We start from the raw sequence: 23072 nt of genomic DNA, 5'->3' as shown, positions 1-23072 counted from the left end.
CGCAAAAAACCTATTTAAGATCTTCCCCATTTCCTTTGGTTCCGCACAAAGCCGACCATTCTGATCTTCAAGAGGACCAATTTTATCCCTTTCAATCCTTTTGCTCTTAATATACTTGTAAAAGCTCTTTGGATTACCCTTCACTTTGACTGCCAAGGCAACCTCATGTCTTCTGTTTGCGCTCCTGATTTCTTTCTTAAGTATTTTCTTGCACTTCTTATACTCCTCAAGCACCTGATTTACCCCCTGTTTCCTATACATTTCATACAACTCCCTCTTCTTCTTTATCAGAGTTGCAATATCCCTTGAGAACCAAGGTTCCTTATTCCTATTCAATTTGCCTTTAATCCTGACAGGAACATACAAACTCTGCACTCTCAAAATTTCCCCTTTGAAGGCTTCCCACCTACCAATCACATCTTTCCCAGAGAACAACCTGTCCCAATCCACGCTTTTTAGATCCTTTCTCATTTCTTCAAATTTGGCCTTCTTCCAGTTCAGAACCTCAACCCTAGGACCAGATCTATCCTTGTCCATGATCAAATTGAAACTAATGGTGTTATGATCACTGGAACCAAAGTGCTCCCCTACACAGACTTCTGTCACTTGTCCTAATTCATTTCCTAACAGGAGATCCAATATTGCATCCCCTCTAGTTGGTCCCTCTATATACTGATTTAGAAAACTTTCCTGAACACATTTTACAAACTCTAAACCATCTAGACCCCTAACAGTATGGGGTCACAAATATCACAAATAAGAGAAAATCTGCAGATGCTGGAAATCCGAGCGAAACACGCAAAATGCTGGAGGAACTCAGCAGACCAGGCAGCATCTATGGAAAACAGTGCAGTCAATATTTTGGGCTGAAACCTTTCAGCAGGACTAGAGAAAAAATGCTGAGGAGCAGATTTAATAGCAGGGGGAAGGGGAGAGAGAAACACAAGGTGATAGGTGAAACCTGGAGGGGGAAGGATGAAGAAAAGAGCTGGGAAATTGATCAGTGAAAGAGACAGAAGTCCATGGAAGAAAGAAAAGGGGGGAGCAGCACCAGAGAGAGGCGATGGGTAGGCAAGGAGATAAGGTGAGGGAGGGAAAAGAGGTTGGGAAATGGTGAAGGGGGGTTGGTGGGGGCATTACCAGGTGTTTGAGAAATCAATGCTCATGCCATCAGGTTGGAGGCTACCCAGACGGAATAAAAAGTGTTATTCCTCCAACCTAAGTATGGCCTGATCACGACAGTGGAGGAGGCCATGGATTGACATATCGGAATGGGAATGGGAAGTGGAATTAAAATGGGTGGCCACTGGGAGATCTTGCTTTTTCTGGTGGATAGAACATGGGTGCTCAGCGAAGCGGTCTTCCAATCTATGTCGGGTCTCACTGATATAAAGGAGGCAACACTGGGAACACTGAACACAGTGTTTGACCCCAACAGACTCGCAGGTAAAGTGTCACCTCACCTAGAAGGACTGTTTACGGCCATAAATGGTAGTGAGGGAGGAGACAGCACTTGTACACGATGGGCAGAGGTAGCCATGGGCACTACGCCGGCCTGTTTGTTGGCTATGTGGAACAGTCTATGTTCCAAGCCTACACTAGTGACCGTCCCATACTTCTTCTACACTACATCGGTAACTACATTGGTGCTGCTTCCTGCACCCATGCTGAACTCTTCAAATTCATCCACTTTGCCTCCAACTTCCACCCAGACCTCAAATTTACCTGGTCGATTTCTGACACCTCCTTCCACTTTCTTGATCTCTGGAGACAGCTTATCCACTGATGTCTATTATCAACCCACAGACTCTCACAGCTATCTGGACTATACCTCTTCCCACCCTGTTACTTGTAAAAACGCCATCCCCTTCTCTCAATTCCTCCATCTCCCCTGCATCTGCTCTCAGTGTGAGGTGTTTCATTCCAGAATGAAGGAGATGTCCTCCTTTTTCAAAGGGGCTTCCTCTCCTCCACCATCAATGTTGCCATCAACCGCATTGCTTCTATTTTATGCATGTCTGCTCTTAACCCATCCTCCCAGTACCTGACCAGTGATAGGGTTCCTCTTGTCATCACCTACCACCCCACCAGACTCTGCATCCAGCACATAATTTTCTGTAACTTCTGCCACGTCTACCAGGATCCCACCACCAAGCACATCATTCCTTCCACTCCCCCCCCCACCCACTTTCTGCTTTCCACAGCGATTGCACCCTACACAACTCCCTTATCCATTCATCCCTCCCCACTGATCTCCCACCTGGCACTTATCCTTGCAAGCGGAACACGTGTATACAATTCGTCAATGAATTTTACTACAATCCATTTACTGGGTTCCAGACCTGGCCCTGGTATCCATTGGGATTGAGGTTTTACAGAGAGAGAAGAATACACATGATTCAAACTAACTACCTCGCCCCTCCACATTTCAACATTCCATTATCCTTCCGGTCAGTTTGTCTACCCATTCCCATTCTGACATGTCTGTCCATGGCCTCCTCCACTGCTCCAGAGAGGCCAGAGTCAGGTTGGAGTAGCAACACTTCATATTCTACCCAGATATCTGCCAACTTGATGACGTGAATACTTATTTCTGCAAAATTCTGTAATCTCACCAACCCCTCCCCCTCCCACTCCTTTATTCTCTTTTTTTCTCTTCCCCATACTAGGTACACCCTCATCCCTTCACTTCTCCTCACCTGTCCATCATCTCCATTTGGTTCCCCTCCTCCTGAACACTTTCCTCCATGGTCCACTGTCCAATCTGATTCCTTCTGCTTCGCCATTTATCTCTTCCACTGATCCCCTACCAACTTCTTAATTCATACCCCCTCCTCCATCTACACACTTTCCCCCCCACCTGGTCTCACCTCTCATCTGACAGAATGTATTCCTCTCTACTCCACCCACCTTCTTATTCTGGCTTCTGCCCACTTCCTTCCCAATATCAGGGAAGGCTCTCAGCTCGAAAGATAGACTGTTTATTCCCCTTCATAGATGCTGCCTGACTTGCCGAATTCCTCCAGCACTTGGTGTGTGTTGTTCAAGATTTCCAGCATCTGTAGAATCTCTTGTGTTTCTGGTTGTCCATACACTCATTCATTTGTGTACATTGTTGCTTCAGTGTGACTCAGATCCCAATTCCAGTTTCCTTGGCCAAGAGGGAAACTCAGTGATCCCAAGGAATGTCACAGCAGAGAATATTTTGGTAGAATTACCCACACATTGACAGAATTATATGCTTCTTGTGGAATAACACCAGCATTCAGAAACAAGGGGAGCGATCCTGACTCTGTCAGATTTTATGTGGGGATCGCATTTCCCAGGGACTGCTGAACATCAAGACCATGCTGAGATGAGACATAACTGGGAAACCTGCAGAAAACATGTTTCACAACATCACAGTGCTGATTAAACTAAGATTCACAATTCAGTGACCCTCCATTGTACACCTAGGTTTGCATATTTATGATATTACACAAAAACAATGGTCATCTAGACTTCTTCAGGGTCTTTCTATTTTAAAAGAAAATTGCTCATAATCTTACTGAAGTGGGGAAGGTTAAGAAATGCGCATCAGATGATCTGTCCCAGTTAGACTGGAACCGTGTGTGTTATGTCTGCTCTTTCTTCAGACAAAGACACTGACTCACAGTCTCATTGAAGGTCTCAGCCATGACACAAACACAAACAGCCTCCACACTAAATGTCAAAGAGCAAAAACACCCCACATGCCTGAAGGTGACCGAGTGTGTAAATGGTGTACACAAAGTGCAGAGAGCTGCAATATAAGTGAACTGATGATAGAACATAGAAAACCTACAGCACAATACAGGCTTTTCGGCCCACAAAGTTGTGCCAAACATGTCTTTACCATAGAACTACCTAGGTTTACCCACAGCCCTCTATTTTTCAAAGCTCCATGCATCCATCCAGGAGTCTCTTAAAAGACCCTATCATTTCCACCTCCACCACTGCCACCGGCAGCCCATTCCACGCACTCACCACTCTCTACGTAAAAAAAAAATGTACCCCTGACATCTCCTTTGAACCTGCTTGCAAGCACCTTATAACTATGCCCTCTCGTGCTAGCCATTTCAGCCCTGGGAAAAAGCCTTTGACTATCCACACAATTAATGCCTCTCATTATCTTGTATACCTCTATCAGGTCACCTCTCATACTCCGTTGCTCCAAGGAGAAAAGGCCGAATTCACTCAACCTATTCTCATAAGGCACGCTCTTCAATCCAGGCAACATCCTTTTAAATCTCCTCTGCACCCTTTCTATGGTTTCCACATCCTTCCTGTAGTGAGGCGACCAGTACTGAGCACAGTACTCCAAGTAGTATCTGACTAGGGTCCTATATAGCTGCAACATTACCTCTTGGCTCTTAAACGTAATCCCACGATTGATGAAGGCCAATACTGTACACCGTATTCTTTCTTAACCACAGAGTCAACCTGCATAGCAGCTTTGAGTGTGCTATGGACGAGGACCCCAAGATTCCTCTGATCCTCCACACTGCCAAGAGTCTTGCCATTAATGCTATATTCTGCCATCATATCTGACCTACCAAAATTAACCACCTCACACTTATCCGGGTTGAACTCAATCTGCCACTTCTCAGCCCAGTTTTGTATCCTATCAATGTCCCGCTGTAACCTCTGACAGCCCACTACACTATCCACAAGGCCCCCAACCTTTGTGTCATCAGCAAATTCACTAACCCATCCCTCCACTTCCTCATCCAGGTCATTTATAAAAATCATAAAAGAGTAGGGGCCCAGAACAGATCCCAGAGGTACACCACTGGTGACCAACCTCCATGCATAATATGACTCATCTACAACCACTCTTTGCCTTCTGTGGGCAAGCCAGTTCTAGATCCACAAAGCAATGTCCCCTTGGATCCCATTCCTCCTTACTTTCTCAATAAGCCTTACATGGGGTACCTTATCAAATGCCTTGCTAAAATCCATATACACTACATCTATGGCTCTACCCTCATCAATGTGTTCAGTCACATCCTCAAAAAATTCAGTCAGGCTCATAACGCATGACCTGCCTTTGACAAAGCCAAGCTGACTATTCCTAATCATATTATGCCTCTCCAAATGTTCATGAATCCTGCTTCTCAGGATCTTCTTCATCAACTTACCAACCACTGAAGTAAGACTCACTGGTCTATAATTTCCTGGGCTATCCCTACTTCCTTTCTTGAATAAGAGAACAACATGCAACCCTCCAATCCTCCGGACCTCTCCCGTCCTCATTGGCGATTCAAAGATCATCGCCAGAGGCTCAGCAATCTCCTCCCTCTCTTCCCACAGTAGCCCAGGGTACATCCCATCCGGTACCGGTGACTTATCCAGCTTGATGCTTTCCAAAAGCTCCAGCACATCCTCTTCCTTAATACCTACATGCTCAAGCTTTTCAGTCCACTTCAAGTCATCCCTACAATCGTCAAGATCCTTTTCTGTAGTGAATACTGAAGCAAAGTATGCATTAACTACCTCTGCTATCTCATGATAGTGCATTGGGAGGTGGCCTCAATAACTTCACTTGAGTGCAATCACACAAACCTGACATTAACCCAAAGGCCAGGTGACCCAAAAATTGATCAAAGAGCTGTCTTATACACTTATCATTTCCTAAAAATCACTGATTGCTCTAGAACTGAGGGACTTTCTGCCTCATTCCTGATGGTGATTAACGTTCAATCCCTGTTGCTGCTAGAAGGTTCAACAAAGAATAATTTGCCAATACTTCCATAGTCTTCTGTTTATTCCAAAAAGCACTGATGAATTGAAGTTAATCTCCCAAACACCAGGTTAGGATTTGAACCCATGTTGCCAGTTCATCAGTCCCTAACTTATGGATACACTCTGACCATGGCTGCTCATTTCAAGTGAGACAGAGGTTTCAGTGTTTGTCAGCAAGAATGCTAAAACCACAGGCACCAGCAGAAGTAGTGCAGGTGTATGAGTGAGCAGAGTTGAAAGGATACAATGTTGTCTGAAGCTCGTGTGGGTGGTGAAGGTTGCAGAGATGAGGAGAGGTGCAGCCACAGTGAGACTGGAATGTCGGGATGTGAAGTTATTAAACTGAGAGAATCCCAGGCTCAGCCCAGATGGAGAAAGGGATTCTCATTGATTCACAGTGTTCATTGTTACTAATCAATGGCACCGAGTCTCCAAGCAAAGAATATACTGAGCTGTGTCTCTGCTGAGAAATCTGCATGCTTCTCTGTCTCACAGAGCTCCGTCTCACAGTGCACCAGTTGGTACAGTTATTAGAAGGGGATTCTAAACCTAGTTAGCACATCCTTTGTTCTGATTTGCTTTTCTGAATCAAAACTTATAGGAATATGAGATGCGTGATTCAGCCTTGGGTCTTTCTGTTATTCTGTTTGCAATAAATACAGCTGTTGTGTACTGATGATCTGTTTTGACCTAACACAACCAATAGAAATATCTCCAGTAAGATTTTGAAGATTTCTAATTCTAATCCACAGATTTGTACGTCTTTATTCAAAATCCCTACATTGAAGAGATGTGGATCCACAAGACTGCTACTGTGAAGTGCACAGTTATCTGTACAGATCCAGGAAAATTACGCATCTCTTGGTACGTGGGCAGGAGGGTGAAAAATGCAGGAACTGTCAAACATCAACCACAGAGGGATGGGACCCGATACAGAGTGCTCAGCGAAATCCGGATCAGTCTGGAGGAGTGGTTCAGTGGGGTGGAGTACGAGTGCTCTGCTCAGGAATCTCCTTCATCTTCCCGAGTGTCAGCACGAACTAAAGGCACCAAAGGTGGGTAACAGACCAGCGATTAAATAGCCGGCAATAGTTACTTGAGTCAAAATGTTTGATATTTCTTTTGTTTTCTTGTCTATTCCAGTCGAAATAAAAAGTCCTAAGGTCAGTCTGCTGCTTCCACCTCAGGAAGAGATCAAGAATAGGAAGGCGGTCACACTGGAGTGTGTGGTGTCTGGATTCTACCCGAACCAAATAAATGTCATCTGGAAGAAAGGCAGCACTGTGATCACCTCTGGCACCAGCGCTACACTGACCGCTCTGGAGCAGGGGAGGACTTTCAATGTCAGACACTTCCTGACCGTGAGTTTACAGGATTGGAAGACAGAATCAGTCTTCAGCTGTACAGTGACTCATCCCCCCTCCAACACCCATATCAAGAAGCAAGTGAAGAACGTTCAAGGTAGGGTCCTGGGACTCAGCCCATTATTGAAATTGTTTACTTTGTGCTATGAATTCAAGGTAAACACTGAATCATGGTGCAGCCCTGGTTTAGTTATGTGAGTGAACTGATAAAGTTCAGAGTACAAAGTACATTTATTACCAAACTATGAGCACCATATACAACCTTGAGATTCTCTTCTTCCAGGCAGTCACAAAACAAAGAAATACAATAGAATTCAGAGTCAAACATCTAATGTGTGAAAAAAGATTGTGCAAACAATAAAAAAATTCAAACAAACAATCCACGGAAACTGAACCCCTGAAGTAAATCCACAGCCACGTTGCCAGTTCAGCACTGCAACCGGTGCAGGAGACCGATGGCTGCAGGCCACGGCCGTGGAGCCAGGCTCAGTGCTGAGGTGAGTGCCGATGGCTGCAGGCCGCAGCTGCAGAGTCAGTTCAGTGCTGAGGCGAGTGAAGCCTCATCGAGAAGTGAGCTGAAAACAGGATCATCCTTCGCCTTTGGTGACAAAATCTTAATCTTTTTAATCTGGCTCGGTGATAAAAATCAGCCGATCTTTGATTTGTTTTCTGCTCTCAACCAACATAATCCAAAAGCTTCACCATAGAAATTATTGTATCCGAGATAATGCTTCCATAACTTGAGGAGAATCCAGACCATTTCACTGGACAGGCAATAGACAATAGACAATAGGTGCAGGAGTAAGCCATTCAGCCCTTCAAGTCAGAACCACCATTCACTGTGATCATGGCTGATCATCTACAATCAGTACCCTTTTCCTACCTTCTCCCCATATCCCTTCACTCCACTATCTTTAAGAGCTCTATCTAACTCTTTCTAGAAAGAATCCAGAGAATTGGCCTCCACTGTCTTCTGAGGCAGAGCAATCCACAGAACCACAACCCTCTGTGTGAAGAAGTTTTTCCTCAACTCCATTCTAAATTGTCTACCCCTTATTCTTAAACTGTGGCCTCTGGTTCTGGACTCCCCCAACATCGGGAACATGTTTCCTGCCTCTAGCATGTCTAATCCCTTAATGATCTTATATGTTTCAATCAGATCCACTCTCATCCTTCTAAATTCCAGTGTATACAACCCCAGTTGCTCCAGTCTTTCAACATATGACAGCCCCACCATCCCGGGAAATAACCTCGTGAACCTACGCTACACTCCCTCAATAGCTAGAATGTCCTTCCTCAAATTTGGAGACCAAAACACTACACGATACTCCAGGTGTGGTCTCACCAGGGCCCTGTGCAACTGCAGAAGGACCTCTTTGCTTCTATACTCAACTCTCCTTATTATGAAGGCCAACATGCCATTAGCTTTCTTCACTGCCTGCTGTACCTGCACGCTTACTTTCAGTGACTGATGAACAAGGACGTCTAGATCTCACCGTACCTCCCCTTTTCCTAACTTGACACCATTCAGATAGTAATCTGCCTTCCTGTTCTCGCCACTGAAGTGGATAACCTCACATTTATCCACAGTAAACTGCATCTGTCATGCATCTGTCCACTCACCCAACCTGTCCAAGTCACCCTGCATTCTCATAACATCTTCCTCACATTTCACACTGCCACCCAGCTTTGTGTCATCTGCAAATTTGCTAATGTTACTTTTATTCCCTTCATCTAAATCATTAATGCATATTGTAAATAGCTGCAGTTCCAGCACCAAGCCTTGTGGTACCCCACTAGTCACTGCCTGCCATTCTGAAAAGGACCCATTAATTCCTACTCTTTGTTTCCTGTCTGCCAACCAATTTTCTAACCATGTCATTACTCTGCCCCCCAATACTATTTGCTCTAATTTTGCATACTAACCTCCTATGTGGGACCTTATCAAAGACTTTCTGAGAGTCCAGGTACACTACATCCACTGGCTTTCCCATGTCCATTTTCATAGTCCCATTCTCAAAAAATTCCATAAGATTAGTCAAGCGTGATTTCCCCTTCGTAAATCCATGCTGACTTGGACCTATCCTGCCACTGCTATCCAAATGTGCCGCTATTTCATATTTTATAATTGATTCCAGCATTTTCTCCACCACTGCTGTCAGACGACCTGGTCTATAACTGCCTGTTTTCTCTCTCCCTCCTTTCTTAAAAAGTGGGATAACATTAGCTACCCTCCAATCTGCAGGAACTGATCCTGAATCTATAGAACATTGGAAAATGATTACCAATGCATCCATGATTTCTAGAGCCACCTCCTTAAGTACCCTGGGATGCAGACCATCAGGCCCTAGGGATTTATCAACCTTCAGTCCCATCAGTTTACCCAACACCATTTTGTGCCTGATGCGAATTTCCTTCAGTTCTTCTGTTACCCTAGGTCCTCTGGCCACTATTACATCAGGGAGATTGTTTGTGTCTGCCCTAGTGAAGACAAATCCAAAGTACCTGTTCAGCTCTTCTGCCATTTCCTTGTTCCCCTTGATCATTTCACCCGTTTCTGTCTTCAAGGGCCCAACTTTGGTCTTAATTAATTTTTTCCTCTTCACACACCTAAAGAAGCTTTTTCTATCCTCCTTTATATTCTTGGCTAGCTTACCTTCGTACCTCATCTTTTCCCCCCGTATTGCCTTTTTAGTTATCTTCTGTTGCTCCTTAAAATTCTCCCAATCCTCTGGCTTCCCACTCACCCTTGCTATGTTATACTTCCCCTCTTTTATTTTTATACTGTCCTTGACTTCCCTTGTCATCCACGATCGCCCCTTCCTCTCCTTAGAATATTTCCTCCTCTTTGGAATGAACTGATCCTGCACCTTCTGTATTATTCCCAGAGATACCTGCCATTGTTATTCCACTGTTATCCCTGCTAGGGTATCTTTCCAGTCAAATTTGGCCAGCTCCTCTCTCATGGGTCCATAGTCCCCTTTGTTCAACTGTAATACTGACACTTCCGATCTTCCCTTCTTCCTCTCAAACTGTAGATTAAAACTTATCATATTATGGTCAATTCCTCCTAATGGCTCCTTTACCGCGAGTTCCCTTATCAAATCTGGCTCATTACACAACACTAAATCCAGAATTGCCTTCTCCCTGGTAGCCTCTAATACAAGCTGCTCTCAGAATCCATCTCTGAGGCATTCCACAAATACCCTTTTTTGGGGTCCAGTACGAACCTGATTTTCCCAGTCTACCTGCATGTTGAAATCCCCCATTAACAACCGTAGAATTACCTTTGCGACATGCCAATTTTAACTCTTGATTTAGCTTGCACCCTATGTCCAGGCTACTGTTTGGGGGCCTGTAGATAACTCCCAACAGGGTCTTTTTGCCCTTACAGTTTCTCAGTTCTATCCATACTGACTCTACATCTCCTGATTCTATGTCCCCCCTCGCAAGTGACTGAATTTCATTCCTCACCAACACAGCCACCCCACCCCCTCTGCCAACCTGTCTGTCCTTTCGATAGGATGTATAACCCTGAATATTCATTTCCCAGCCCTGGTCCTCTTGCAGCCATGTTTCTGTTATTCCCACAACATCATATTTGCCAATTTCCAACTGAGCCTCAAGCTCATCCACTTTATTTCTTATACTCCGTGCATTCATATATAATACTTTAAATCCTTTTAAAGTAATACTTTTACTCCCCTCACATTTCACATCGATTCCTATTCCACTTGCCCATACTCTCTGATCCCTTCCTGATCTTTCTGCCTTTCGTTCTGTTGTCTTTCCTAACTTTTCTTATTCTCTGATTCCCTGAACTCTATTCTTATATTTCCAGTTCATCCCCTCCCCCCCACTACTTAGTTTAAACACACCCGTGCGGCAGTGGCAAACCTGCCTGCCAGAATGCTGGTCCCCCGTCTGTTAAGATGCAACCCGTCCCTTCTGTACAATTCATCCTTACCCCAAAACAGATCCCAGTGGTCCAAGAATCTAAATCCCTTACTCCCGCACCAGTTCCTCAGCCACACATTCAGATCCACTATCTCCCTGTTTCTGCCCTCACCAGCACAAGGAACTGGAAGCAAACCCGAGATAACCACCCTGGAGGTCCTGCTTTTCAGCCGTCTTCCGAGTTCTCCGAAGTCACGCTGCAAAATGTCTCTCATCTTCTTCCCGACGTCACTTGTGCCGACATGCACCGCCACCTCCGGCTGATCACCTTCTCCCTTGAGGATGCCCTGCAGTCGGTCCGTGATGTCCTGGATCCTGGCACCAGGGAGGCAACACACCATCCTTAAATCCCGCCTGTCGCTGCAGAAACCCCTATCTGTACCTCTCACTAGTGTGGGCACGTGGCCAAGTGGTTAAGGCATTGGACTAGCGACCTGAAGGTCGTGAGTTCGAGCCCCAGACGAGGGAACATGTTGTGTCCTTGAGCAAGGCGCTTAATCACACATTGCTCTGCGACGACACTGGTGCCAAGCTGTATGGGTCCTAATGCCCTTCCCTTGGACAACATTGGTGTTGTGGAGAGGGGAGACTTGCAGCATGGGCAACTGCTGGTCTTCCAAACAACCTTGCCCAGGCCTGTGCCCTGGAGAGTGAAGACTTTCCAGGCGCAAATCCATGGTCTCGCAAGACTAACGGATGTCTTTATTTATTTACCTCTCACTATGGAGTCCCCTAGAGGTCCCCAACCACCGGGCCGTGGACCAGTACCGGGCAGCAAAGCATTTGCTACCAGGCCGCGAGGAAACTATATAATTTGGCGATATGAGTCAGCTGCACCTTTCCTCATTCCCTGTCACGGGCAGCACCTTTCTCTGTCAGCGGCACCTTTCCTCATTCCCTGCCGGGCTGCGAGGAAATCTTTCCTCATTCCCTGTCACAGCCACTGTTGAGCCACTACACATGCGAGGTCATTACCCGTGCGACATCCATGTCAGCACGGGAAGGAGATCAACTCCTCGACCTTGCACATGACGGTGGGCTGAAAAGTATGTTTGACATAACATCTCTGCCGACATTCTGGATCAAAGTCAAGGCTAAACATCCTGAGATAGCCGCAAAAGCACTGAAAACGTTGCTTCCATTTCCAACATTTTTCTGCGAAGCGGAGTTTTCTGCAATGAATGCAACGAAAACTAAATTGCGGAATAGACTGGGCATAAGGAACCTGCTTTGAGTATCGCTGTTGCTAATCACCCCTCGATAGGACCATCTTGTTGTGGGGAAACAAGCCCAGGACTCCCACTGATTCAGCAATATTGGTGTGTTGCAATGATTTTATATGTTCACATGGGGAAAATATGTGCTGTGTGTTTAATGTACAAACGTTACTTAAAATGTTATGATGCTATTGACTTACTTATATAACCATATAACAATTACAGCACAGAAACAGGCCATCTCGGTCCTTCTAGTCCGTGCCAAACACTACTCTCACCGAGTCCCACCGACCTTCACTCTGCCCATGACCCTCCATTCCTTTCCTGTCCATATACCTATCCAATTTTTCTTTAAATGATAATATCGAACCTGCTTCTGCCAATTCTACTGGAAGTTCGTTCAACACTTACTTCAAGCTCCCCTGTCCTCTGCTGATAATTGACTTATCACTATATTCATGCGAGGAAAATATGCACTGTGTTTAATATTAAGTTCGTTAGGTAAACCCTTTTACAAACAAAATTGAGTGTATTTGCCACTTCTCACCTATATTCCGGTCGTGATTAACAACCACACCCCCAACCCCGCCGAGCAGGATCGCCAAAAATGATTTGCAGGGAAAAAAATCGGCAGGTACACACATGGGCAGGTCATGCATGCGCACTGGTGCCCGTGCAAGGCTTCATGGTCATTGTAGTCTTTCTCTGGGTAAACGCAACGTATTTGACTGCTACTCTTGTCCGTTGGCAACTCTACACCCCCGCCCCCCTCCGGGTCGGCCGGTCCGCAAGGACATTGCCAACATTAAACCGGTCCGTAGTACAAAAAAGGTTAGGGACTCCTGGTCTAGAATACAAGAACAGGGATGTGATGCTTTATTAGGCACTGGTGAGACCTCACCTTGAGTATTGTAAACAGTTTTGGGCTCCTCATCTTAGAAAAGGTGTGCTGGAATTGGTTCAGAGGAGGTTCGCAAGGATGATGCAGGGACTGAAAGAGTTATCATTACCAGGAACATTTGATAGATCTGAGTCAATACACATTCAAATTTTAAATGATGCGTGGGGAGGGATCTCATTGAAACCTTTCAAATGTTGAAATCCCTACAGAGAGTAGATGTGGAATGAAATTTTCCCTTGGCGGTGGAGTCCAGGACAAGAGGGCACAGCTTCAGGATAGAGGGGCATCAATTTAAAAAAGAGATGTAGAGAAATTTCTTTAGCTAAACGGTGGTAAATATGTGGAATTTATTACAACAGTTGCGGGAGATAGGTCGTTGGGTATATCTAAGGCAGAGCTTGATAGGTCCTTGATTGGACATGGCATCAGAGGTTCTGGGGAGAAGGCTTTGGAGTGGGGCTGAGGAGGGGAAAAAAGGATCAGCCATGGTTAAATGGCAGAGCAGACTCAGTGAGGCAAATGGCCCAATTCGGCTCCTATGTCTAATGGTCTTATTATAGAAATTGTTTACATTGTACTCTGAATTCAAGGTCAACACTAAATCACGGTGCAGCCCTGGTTTAATAACTTGAGTGAACTGATAAAGTTCAAAGAACAAAGTACATTTATTATCAAAGTATGTGCACCGTATACAACCTTGAGATTCTCTTCTTGCAGGCAGCCATGGAACAAAGAAGCACAACAGAGTCAAACATCCAATGTGTGAAAAAAAACCAAATTGCGCAAATAATAAAAAAAATTCAAACAAACAATCCACAGAAACTGAACCGCAGAGCCCCCTGAAGTAAATCCACAGCCACGTTGCCAGTTCAGCACTGCAACCGGTCCAGGAGACCGATGGCTGCAGGCCACGGCCGTGGAGCCAGGCTCAGTGCTGAGGTGAGTGCCAATGGCTGCAGGCCGCAGCTGCAGAGTCAGTTCAGTGCTGAGGCGAGTGACGCCTCATCGAGAAGTGAGCTGAAAACCAGATTGTCCTTTGCCTTTGGTGACAATATCTTAATCTTTTTAATCTGGCTCAGTGATAAAATCAGCCAATCTTTGATTTGTTCTCTGCTCTCAACCAAGATAATCCAAAAGCTTCACTATAGAAATTATTGTATCTAAGATCATGCTTTCATAACTTGAGGAGAATCCAGACCATTTCATTGGACAGGCACTCTGGAGATCCCTGATACTTGTCTTCAAAATGTTCTCTCCCTCTGCCTCTGAACAATATCCCAGCCTCCAATTAGTGCCTCAGTTGTGACTGAATTTCCAGCAGAGTAGCTCTCCCTCTGCTCCAGTGTGGGAATAGTCAGCCTGGACAATGTGCAGAAGCCTCTGGAAGGCAGCTTGAACACACAATATTCTGACAAAGCAGCAGCAAATTTTAGTTTCACCTAACAGAGGAAACAAGTACAGTTAAAAATTTGTGACAGAGACTGAATATTTCTAACACATTTTGAAATATGATTGTATTTTCTGGAAGATTTGTATCTGCAACTTTGATCTGTTCTGCATTCCACAGACACTCTCTGAAATGCTGAGTATTTTCTGTACTTGTTTTAATAAGTGGATGGTAACAGTTTAAGTGACCATGAAGCTACAAAAAGAATTTAAGGGCCAATCTTGTTCATTTACGTTTTCTCAGGGGTTTTAGCCTATCTGATCACAAGGAGAGATTCCTTTCTTCACCAATGTAGATACGTCTCACCTCTTCTTGATCCGTCTGGCAAATCATCAAGGAGAGATCTTGTCAGTCACAACTCATCTATCGGGGAATAGTGAAATAATAATTATGACACTTCACCCAGATGACTGTTCAGATACCCGCTCCTCAGAGACTTTAAACAAACCTTCCATCGAACAGATCTGAACGACCATTCTGCGTGAAGTGGTACATAGTGAAGTACAGGGATTCAGTGTAACCTGACAGGTGGACAGAGGAAGAGGGAAGATGGGGTGAGGATTCTGGGTCCAAACAGCAACAGAGGTGAAGACATGATCATCAACATACTGACTGACGATTCGGCCCTGGGTGTTTCTGTTATTCTGTTTGCATTAAATGCACCTGTCATTTACTGATGATCTGTATTGTCCTAACACAACCCGTAGAAATATTCCATTTCTAATCCACAGAATTGTTTGTCTTTATTCAAAATCCCAACATTGAAGAGATGTGGATTGACAAGACTGCGACCGTGAAGTGCACGGTTATCTGTACAGATCCTGAAGATATCCGCATCTCTTGGCACGTGGGCGGGAAGGAGAAAACAAATGGACCTGTCAGACGTCAAGCGGAGATGGACGGGTCCCGATACAGAGTGCTCAGTGAACTCCAAATCAGTGTGGAGGAGTGGTTCAGTGGGGTGGAGTACGAGTGCTCAGCTCAGGAATCTTCTTCATCTTCCCCAGTGTCAGCACGCACCAATAGTACCAAAGGTGGGCAAGAGACCAGCAATTAAAGGGTCAGCATTAGTTACCTGAGTCAAAATGTTTGACATTTCCTTTGTTTTCTTGTCTATTCCAGTTGAAATAAAAAATCCCAAGGTCAGTCTGCTGCCTCCACCTCAGGAAGAGATCAAGAATAGGAAAATGGTCACACTGGAGTGTGTGGTCTCCGAATTCTACCCGGACCAAATAAATGTCATCTGGGAGAAAGGCAGCACCGTGATCACCTCCAACACCAGGGCTACACCGACCGCTCTGGAGCAGGGGTGGACTTTCAGTGCCAGACACTTCCTGACCTTGAGTTTACAGGAGTGGAAGTCAGAATCAGTCTTCAGCTGTACAGTGATTCATCCCCCCTCCAACAGCAGTATCAAGAAGCAAGTGAAGAACGTCCAAGGTAGGGTCCTGGGACTCAGCCCATTATTGAAATTGTTTACATTGTGCTATGAATTCAAGGTCAACACTGAATCACGGTGCAGCCCTGGTTTAGTTATGTGAGTGAACTGATAAAGTTCAAAGTACAAAGTACATTTATTACCAAAGAATGTGTACCATATACAACCTTGAGATTCTCTTCTTCCAGGCAGCCACAAAACAAAGAAACACAATAGAATTCAGAGTCAAACATCCAATGTGTGAAAAAAACAAATTGTGCAAACAATAACAAAATTCAAACAAACAAAATAGATGGAAACTGAACCGCAGAGCCCCCTGAAGTAAATCCACAGCCACGTTGCCAGTTCAGCACTGCAACCGGTGCAGGAGACCGATGGCTGCAGGCCACGGCCGTGGAGCCAGGCTCAGTGCTGAGGTGAGTGCCGATGGCTGCAGGCCGCAGCTGCAGAGTCAGTTCAGTGCTGAGGCGAGTGAAGCCTCATCGAGAAGTGAGCTGAAAACAGGATCATCCTTCGCCTTTGGTGACAAAATCTTAATCTTTTTAATCTGGCTCGGTGATAAAAATCAGCTGATCTTTGATTTGTTCTCTGTTCTCAACCAATATGATCCGAGCCTCCGATGAGTGCTTCAGTTGTGACTGAATTTCCAGCAGAGCAGCTCTCCCTCTGCTCCTGTGTGGGAATAGTCAGCCTGGACAATGTGTAGAAGCCTCTGTAGTGCAGTTTGAACACACAACATTCTGACAAAGCTGCAGTTTCTTTACACTTTACACAGAAAAGGGTGTATTTAAATATTTGTGTCAATAAAATAAATATATGTGGTGTTAATTTTAAAATTTAATCCACATTTACTGAAATATTTTCCTGTGAAATTTTTTCTCCATTTCCCGTTCCACAGACACGCTCTGAAATGCTGGGTATTTCTGTATTTGTTTTAATAAGTTACTGGTAACAGTTTAAGTGACCACGAAACTGCAAAAACAATGTAAGGGCCAATCTTGTTCATTTACGTTCCCTCAGGGTGTTTACCCTGTCTGCTCAGTAGGGGAGGGGAGATTCCTTTTTTACACACATAGAAACAAGACAATCAATCTTTCCAGGACAGTATTTATACTCACATTACAATATGGTTACCACCATGTATAAAACAGTCTATACCGCAGGGGGCCCACCGCTCATGGAAATCCCCCCGTGTGTCTGCCGCGATCGCGTGCTCCCTCTCCAAGGACAGTCAGGCACGGGCGTATCCTCGGAAAAGGAGTAGGCAGACGCCCCGGGCAGCGCCCCCCACCTTCCGCTACTTAGACTCGTGAATGGCCATCTTGGCCAGGCCCAGGACCAAGCCCACCGGGAGATCCTCCTCTCGCCCGCCCCTTTCCTAACTGGGTGCCGGTATCTGAGGAGTGGGGGAGTAAAGTGCAGCCAGAACCTCAGCAGCAACCCCTTTAGAAACACAAAAAGAGGCTGCACCCTCTCGCATTCCGTGTATGCGTGGTTCGCCGACTCCTCCCGCCCGCAGAATGGACAGCTGGATGGGGTGTCAGTGAACCTGCTCAGGAATCTGTTATACAGGACTGCCCGATGCAACACCTTCCACCCCAGCTCCCCAATGTACAGGGGAAGCACCCCTCCGTAAAGAGATTTATATTGGGGACCTCCTCCGCTGCTGTATGGTGGCACGCCAAGGCGTGTCTGGGCTGCAGACGAAGGCGAAGACATGGAAGGAGTGCAGGAGCAGCCCGGACAAGAAGCGCTTCGGACCGTCGCGGAAGGGCACGCTGGGCATCCCCGCGAGGCGGCTCACGTTATGCGGGACCCTCTCCCGCGTGGTCTACCGAGGCCTGGGCATCGGGTGTCAGTGCAGCTGGAACCTCTCCATTACCCCGTGCCCTCACAACACCCACTGCACTAGGTTCACAACCAGCCCCCTAGCAGCTAGAGTGCCGTTCCCCAACGGCGCAGGAGCACCCTGCCTGGATGAGGCAGACCCCACACCCTCAACAGTTCCCAAAAGAAGCAGGGTAGTTCCCTCAGAGTGGCATGGCCAACGCCGTCCGCCGGGATCCGCGTATCCTCCTGTCGGCAGCGTCCCCCGCGGAGAAAATGCGTTACCAGTGCATGCCATGTCAGAGGGTGGTCACAGTACAGGGATCTCTGCAGGGCCCAGAGACGGAGAGCAACAGCTGGGTGCAAACACACACCGAGGACTAACCGCCCTCCGCGATCGGAAGACTCAGGACCACTGCAGAGTCCCAATGTCTCCTATTTCCCCAGAATAAGTCCACCAGCCCCCTCCGGATCCTGGACACAAATGCTATGGGTGGGACCAATGCAGATAGCCGGTACCACAGCCTGCAGGTGTCCAGCTGATTGACCAGTAAAGCCCTCTCTTGGTACGAGACCGCAGCAAGGAGGTCCGACCAGCGCCCCAGCCGGGCAGAGATCGTCACCTCTAACTCCCGCCAGTTCGCAGGTGAGGCTTCCTCCGTCGCGCTCAGGTGGACTCACAAGCAGGGGAGGTGTGTGGTGCTCCACGCAAATAGCCTCAACCCCTCCAGTAGGACGTCCACCTACCATCTCACCACCAAGAGGCCCACGCTCTTCTTCCAGTTGATCCTTGCAGAAGACGCGGCCAAGAAAACCTGCTAGCAGTCTCCCATCCTCTGCATGTCAAATGGGTTGGTGACCATAGGGAGGATGTTGTCGGCGTTGGCCGACAGGACGAACTCCATGTCCGGTTCGTGCAGAACCAACCCCGTTAACCTCCTGCGGAGAAGGCACAGGAATGATTCCATGCAAAATGAACACAGCTGTCCCGACATGGGGCATCCCTGGTGCACCCCCTCCCCCCAAAGCACCAGTACGCTGTCAGGGACCCTTTCACTTTCACCTGGCACTCCGCGGCAGCTTACAGCAGTTGGACGTTAGCCGAGCCCAAATGCACACAGAGTCCCGAAAAGGTACCCATGATTCACCCTATCGAACGCCTTCTCTTGGTCGAGAGAGAGAAAGGCGCCCGATAGGCCAGCCTCCTGGCACGGGTAGATCAGATCCCGGACAAGGTAGATGTTGTCCTGGATCGACCGTACCGGGACCATGTAGGACTGGTAAGGGTGGACCACTTCCGCCAGTACAGTGCCCAGACGATCAGCCATTACCCGGGCAAAGACTTGTAATTCGCACTGAGGAGCGCTACTGGGCACAGGCTATGGAGATCCCCCTTCTTAGGCATCAGGGCCACGACTGCTCTGCGCCAAGAAAGGAGCATCTGATCTGTTGCCTGTCGCCATGCACTCTCCCAATACCCTTGCATAATCAGCCCCTAGGATGCCCCAGAAGGCCCAGAGAATCTTTACTGGTAACCGATCTAGTCCTGGGGACTTGCCTCTCTTCAGCTGTCTGAGGGCACTGGTCAGCTCCACTAAAGATAGTGGTGCATTGAGCCCCTCAGCAACCCCAGGGGTGACCTTTGGCTAGTCCTCCCGCATCCTCACTGCACGGGTCTGGCGAGAAGAGAAGAGAAGAGCCATCCTCTGCCAACAATTCCACTAACTGCCTGCGGACACCCCTCCCACTCTCGAAAGAGTAGCAGAAGGGCGAGGTGTGGTCCAGATCCTGCAGCATCTGGACCCGCAACCTCACGTAAGCGCCTCGGGACCTCTCCAGCTGCCTCAGCGCCTCCTTCATTCACTGGTACTCACCTAAGAGGGACTGGTCCCAATCGGTTGGCTCCAGCCCTGACTAGCTCCCTCTCAAGCCGATCGATCCCGGACATTGAGCCGCACGCATATTCCTGGCAGAAAAGACTGACGTGAACCTTGCCCACGTCCCACCAGAGCCGCAGGGAGGAGAAACTGCCCCGCTCCTCGCGTGAGGACTCTCAGAACAGCCGGAACGAATTCCAGAACCGGCCGTCCTCCAGCAGCCGGTTGTTGAAATGCTGGTACGCAGACCTCACCAGTGCATTCAGTTCTGCCCAAAAATGAGGGGCGAACTCTTAGAACGGAGGTTTGTTGTTGTTCATTTAGTTGAGTCTGACACTTTTTTTCTCATGGCCCTTAAGGTCCATAGGTTTTTCACGGCAAGGTACGAAAGTAGATTGCCGGACCTCTCTTCCATGCAGATGCTGCTGCTGCCCAGTTTGGGACCCGGCTGGGTTTGAACTCACGACCATCTGCCTTGAAGCTCAGTGCTGATGCCACTACACTGCCAGCCGGCCCACCTTGAAGGGACTGGCAAACCATTGACCAGAGTTGAACAGGAAATGCTGATCTTGTCAGTGACAAACTCGTTCATTGGGGAATGGTGAAATAATAATTGTCACATTTCTTCCAGATACCCGCCCCTCAGTCACTTTAAGCAAACCTTCCTTCCAAGAGCTCTGGACGCAGAGGCGGTTCACAGTGATTTACAGGGATTCAGTGTCACCTGGCAGGAAGGAAGAGGGAAGATGGGGTGAGAACTCAGTCCAGACAGTGACAGAGGTGAAGGCATGATCATCAACAGACTGACACGTGATTCAGTCCAGCACATACTTCGTCCTGAGTTCTTTTTCTCAACTAAAACTTACGGGAACATGAGACATGTGATTCAGCCCTGGTTGTTACTGTTATTCTGTTTGTATTAAATGCAGCTCTCATGTACTGATAATTCCGTCTTGACCTAACACAACCAGTAGAAATATCTCCAGTCCGATTCTGAAGATTTCCATTTCTAATCCACAGAATTGTCTGTGTTTATTCAAAATCCCAACATTGAAGAGATGTGGATCAATAAGACTTCTACCATGAAGTGCACGGTTGTCTGTACAGATCCCGAAGATATCCACATCTCTTGGTATGTGGGCGGGAAGGAGAAAACTAAAGAACATGTCATCCACCCAGCGGAGAGGGACGGGTCCCGATACAGAGTGCTCAACGAACTCCAGATCAGTGTGGAGGAGTGGTTCAGTGGGGTGGAGTACGAGTGCTCTGCTCAGGAATCTCCTTCATCTTCCCCAGTGTCAGCACGGACCAATAGTACCAAAGGTGGGCAAGAGACCAGCAATTAGATGGCCAGTATTAGTTACCCGAGTCAAAATGTTTGATATTTCCTTTGTTTACTTGTCTATTCCAGTCGAAATAAAAAGCCCCAAGGTCAGACTGCTGCCTCCACCTCAGGAAGAGACCAAGAATTGGAAAACAGCCACACTGGAGTGTGTGGTCTCCGGATTCTATCCGGACCAAATAAGTGTCATTTGGAAGAAAGGCAGCACTGTGATCACCTCCAACACCAGCGCTACACCGACCGCTCTGGAGCAGGGGTGGACTTTCAGTGCCAGACACTTCCTGACCGTGAGTTTACAGGAGTGGAAGTCAGAATCAGTCTTCAGCTGTGCAGTGACTCATCCCCCGTCCAACACCCGTATCAAGAAGCAAGTGAAGAACGTCCAAGGTAGGGTCCTGGGACTCATCCCATTATTGAAATTGTTTATATTGTGCTATGAATTCAAGGTCAACACTGAATCATGGTGCAGCCCTGGTTTAGTTATGTGAGTGAACTGATAAAGTTCAAAGTACAAAGTACATTTATTATCAAAGTATGAGCACCATATACAACCTTGAGATTCTCTTCTTGCAGGTGGCCACAAAACAAAGAAATACAATAGAATTCAGAGTCAAACATCCAGTGTGTGAAAAAGAAAGAACAAATTGCGCAAACAATAAAAAAATTCAAACAAACAAAATAGATGGAAACTGAACCGCAGAGCCCCCTGAAGTAAATCCACAGCCACGTTGCCAGTTCAGCACTGCAACCGGTGCAGGAGACCGATGGCTGCAGGCCACGGCCGTGGAGCCAGGCTCAGTGCTGAGGTGAGTGCCGATGGCTGCAGGCCGCAGCTGCAGAGTCAGTTCAGTGCTGAGGCGAGTGAAGCCTCATCGAGAAGTGAGCTGAATACTGGATCTTCCCTCGCCTTTGGTGACAACATCTTAATCTTTTTAATCTGGCTCGGTGATAAAATCAGCCGATCTTTGATTTGCTCTCTGTTCTCAACCAATATGATCCGAGCCTCCGATGAGTGCTTCAGTTGTGACTGAATTTCCAGCAGAGTAGCTCTCCCTCTGCTCCTGTGTGGGAATAGTCAGCCTGGACAATGTGTAGAAGCCTCTGGAGGGTGGCCTGAACACACTACATTCTGACAAAGCTGCAGTTTCTTTACACTTTACACAGAAAAGGGTGTATTTAAATATTTGTGTCAATAAAAGAAATATATGTGGTGTTAATTTTAAAATTTAATCCACATTTACTGAAATATTTTTCTGTGAAATGTTTTCTCCATTTCCCATTCCACAGACACACTCTGAAATGCTGGGTATTTTCTGTAGTTGTTTTAATAAATGACTGGTAACAGTTTAAGTGACCACGGAACTGCAAAAACAATGTAAGGACAAATCTTGTTCATTTACTTTCTCTCAGGGAGATTACCCTGTCTGATCAGTAGGGGAGATTCCTTTCTTCACCCATGTAGTTTGCTGTCATCTATCTTGATGGGACAGGCAAATCATTGACCAGAGATGAACAGAAATGCTGGTCTTGTCAGTGACAAACTCATCCATTGGGGAATAGTGAAATAATAATTGTAGCATTTCTCCCAGATTACTGTTCAGATACCCGCCCCTCAGTCACTTTAAGCAAACCTTCCTTCAAAGAGATCAAGAGAAAAGAGCTCAGCGACTATTCTGTGTGAGGTGGTCACAGTGATTTAGAGGGATTCAGTGTAACCTGGCAGGTGGATGGAAGGAAAAGGGAAGATGGAATGATGACTCTGGGTCGAGAAAACAACAGAGGTGAAGACATGATCATGAGCAGTCTGACACACAAATCAGCCCTGTTATTCTGTTTGCATTAAATGCAGCTGTCAAGTACTGATGATCTGCCTGGACCTAACACAACCAATGGAAATATCTCCAGTAAGATTCTGAGCATTTCCATTTCTAATCCACAG

At 46.7% G+C, this 23072-nt stretch overlaps 1 protein-coding gene across 1 annotated transcript in view; it reads left to right on the top strand.

Annotated features, from left to right (window-relative positions):
• LOC134352426 (immunoglobulin mu heavy chain-like) overlaps positions 1-22976 on the top strand; it is a 35052-nt gene extending 12076 nt beyond the window's left edge. Inside the window, 7 exon segments of the mRNA XM_063059730.1 lie at positions 6516-6818; positions 6907-7224; positions 15381-15683; positions 15772-16089; positions 20812-21114; positions 21203-21520; positions 22723-22976. Of these exon segments, the coding sequence (XP_062915800.1) occupies positions 6516-6818; positions 6907-7224; positions 15381-15683; positions 15772-16089; positions 20812-21114; positions 21203-21520; positions 22723-22976 (2117 nt within the window).
• Positions 22977-23072: the final 96 nt, after the last annotated feature.

This window comes from Mobula hypostoma, chromosome 10, assembly GCF_963921235.1.
Source record: "Mobula hypostoma chromosome 10, sMobHyp1.1, whole genome shotgun sequence".
Classification (NCBI taxonomy): domain Eukaryota; kingdom Metazoa; phylum Chordata; class Chondrichthyes; order Myliobatiformes; family Myliobatidae; genus Mobula; species Mobula hypostoma.
This window is presented reverse-complemented; position numbering and strand designations above follow the sequence as displayed.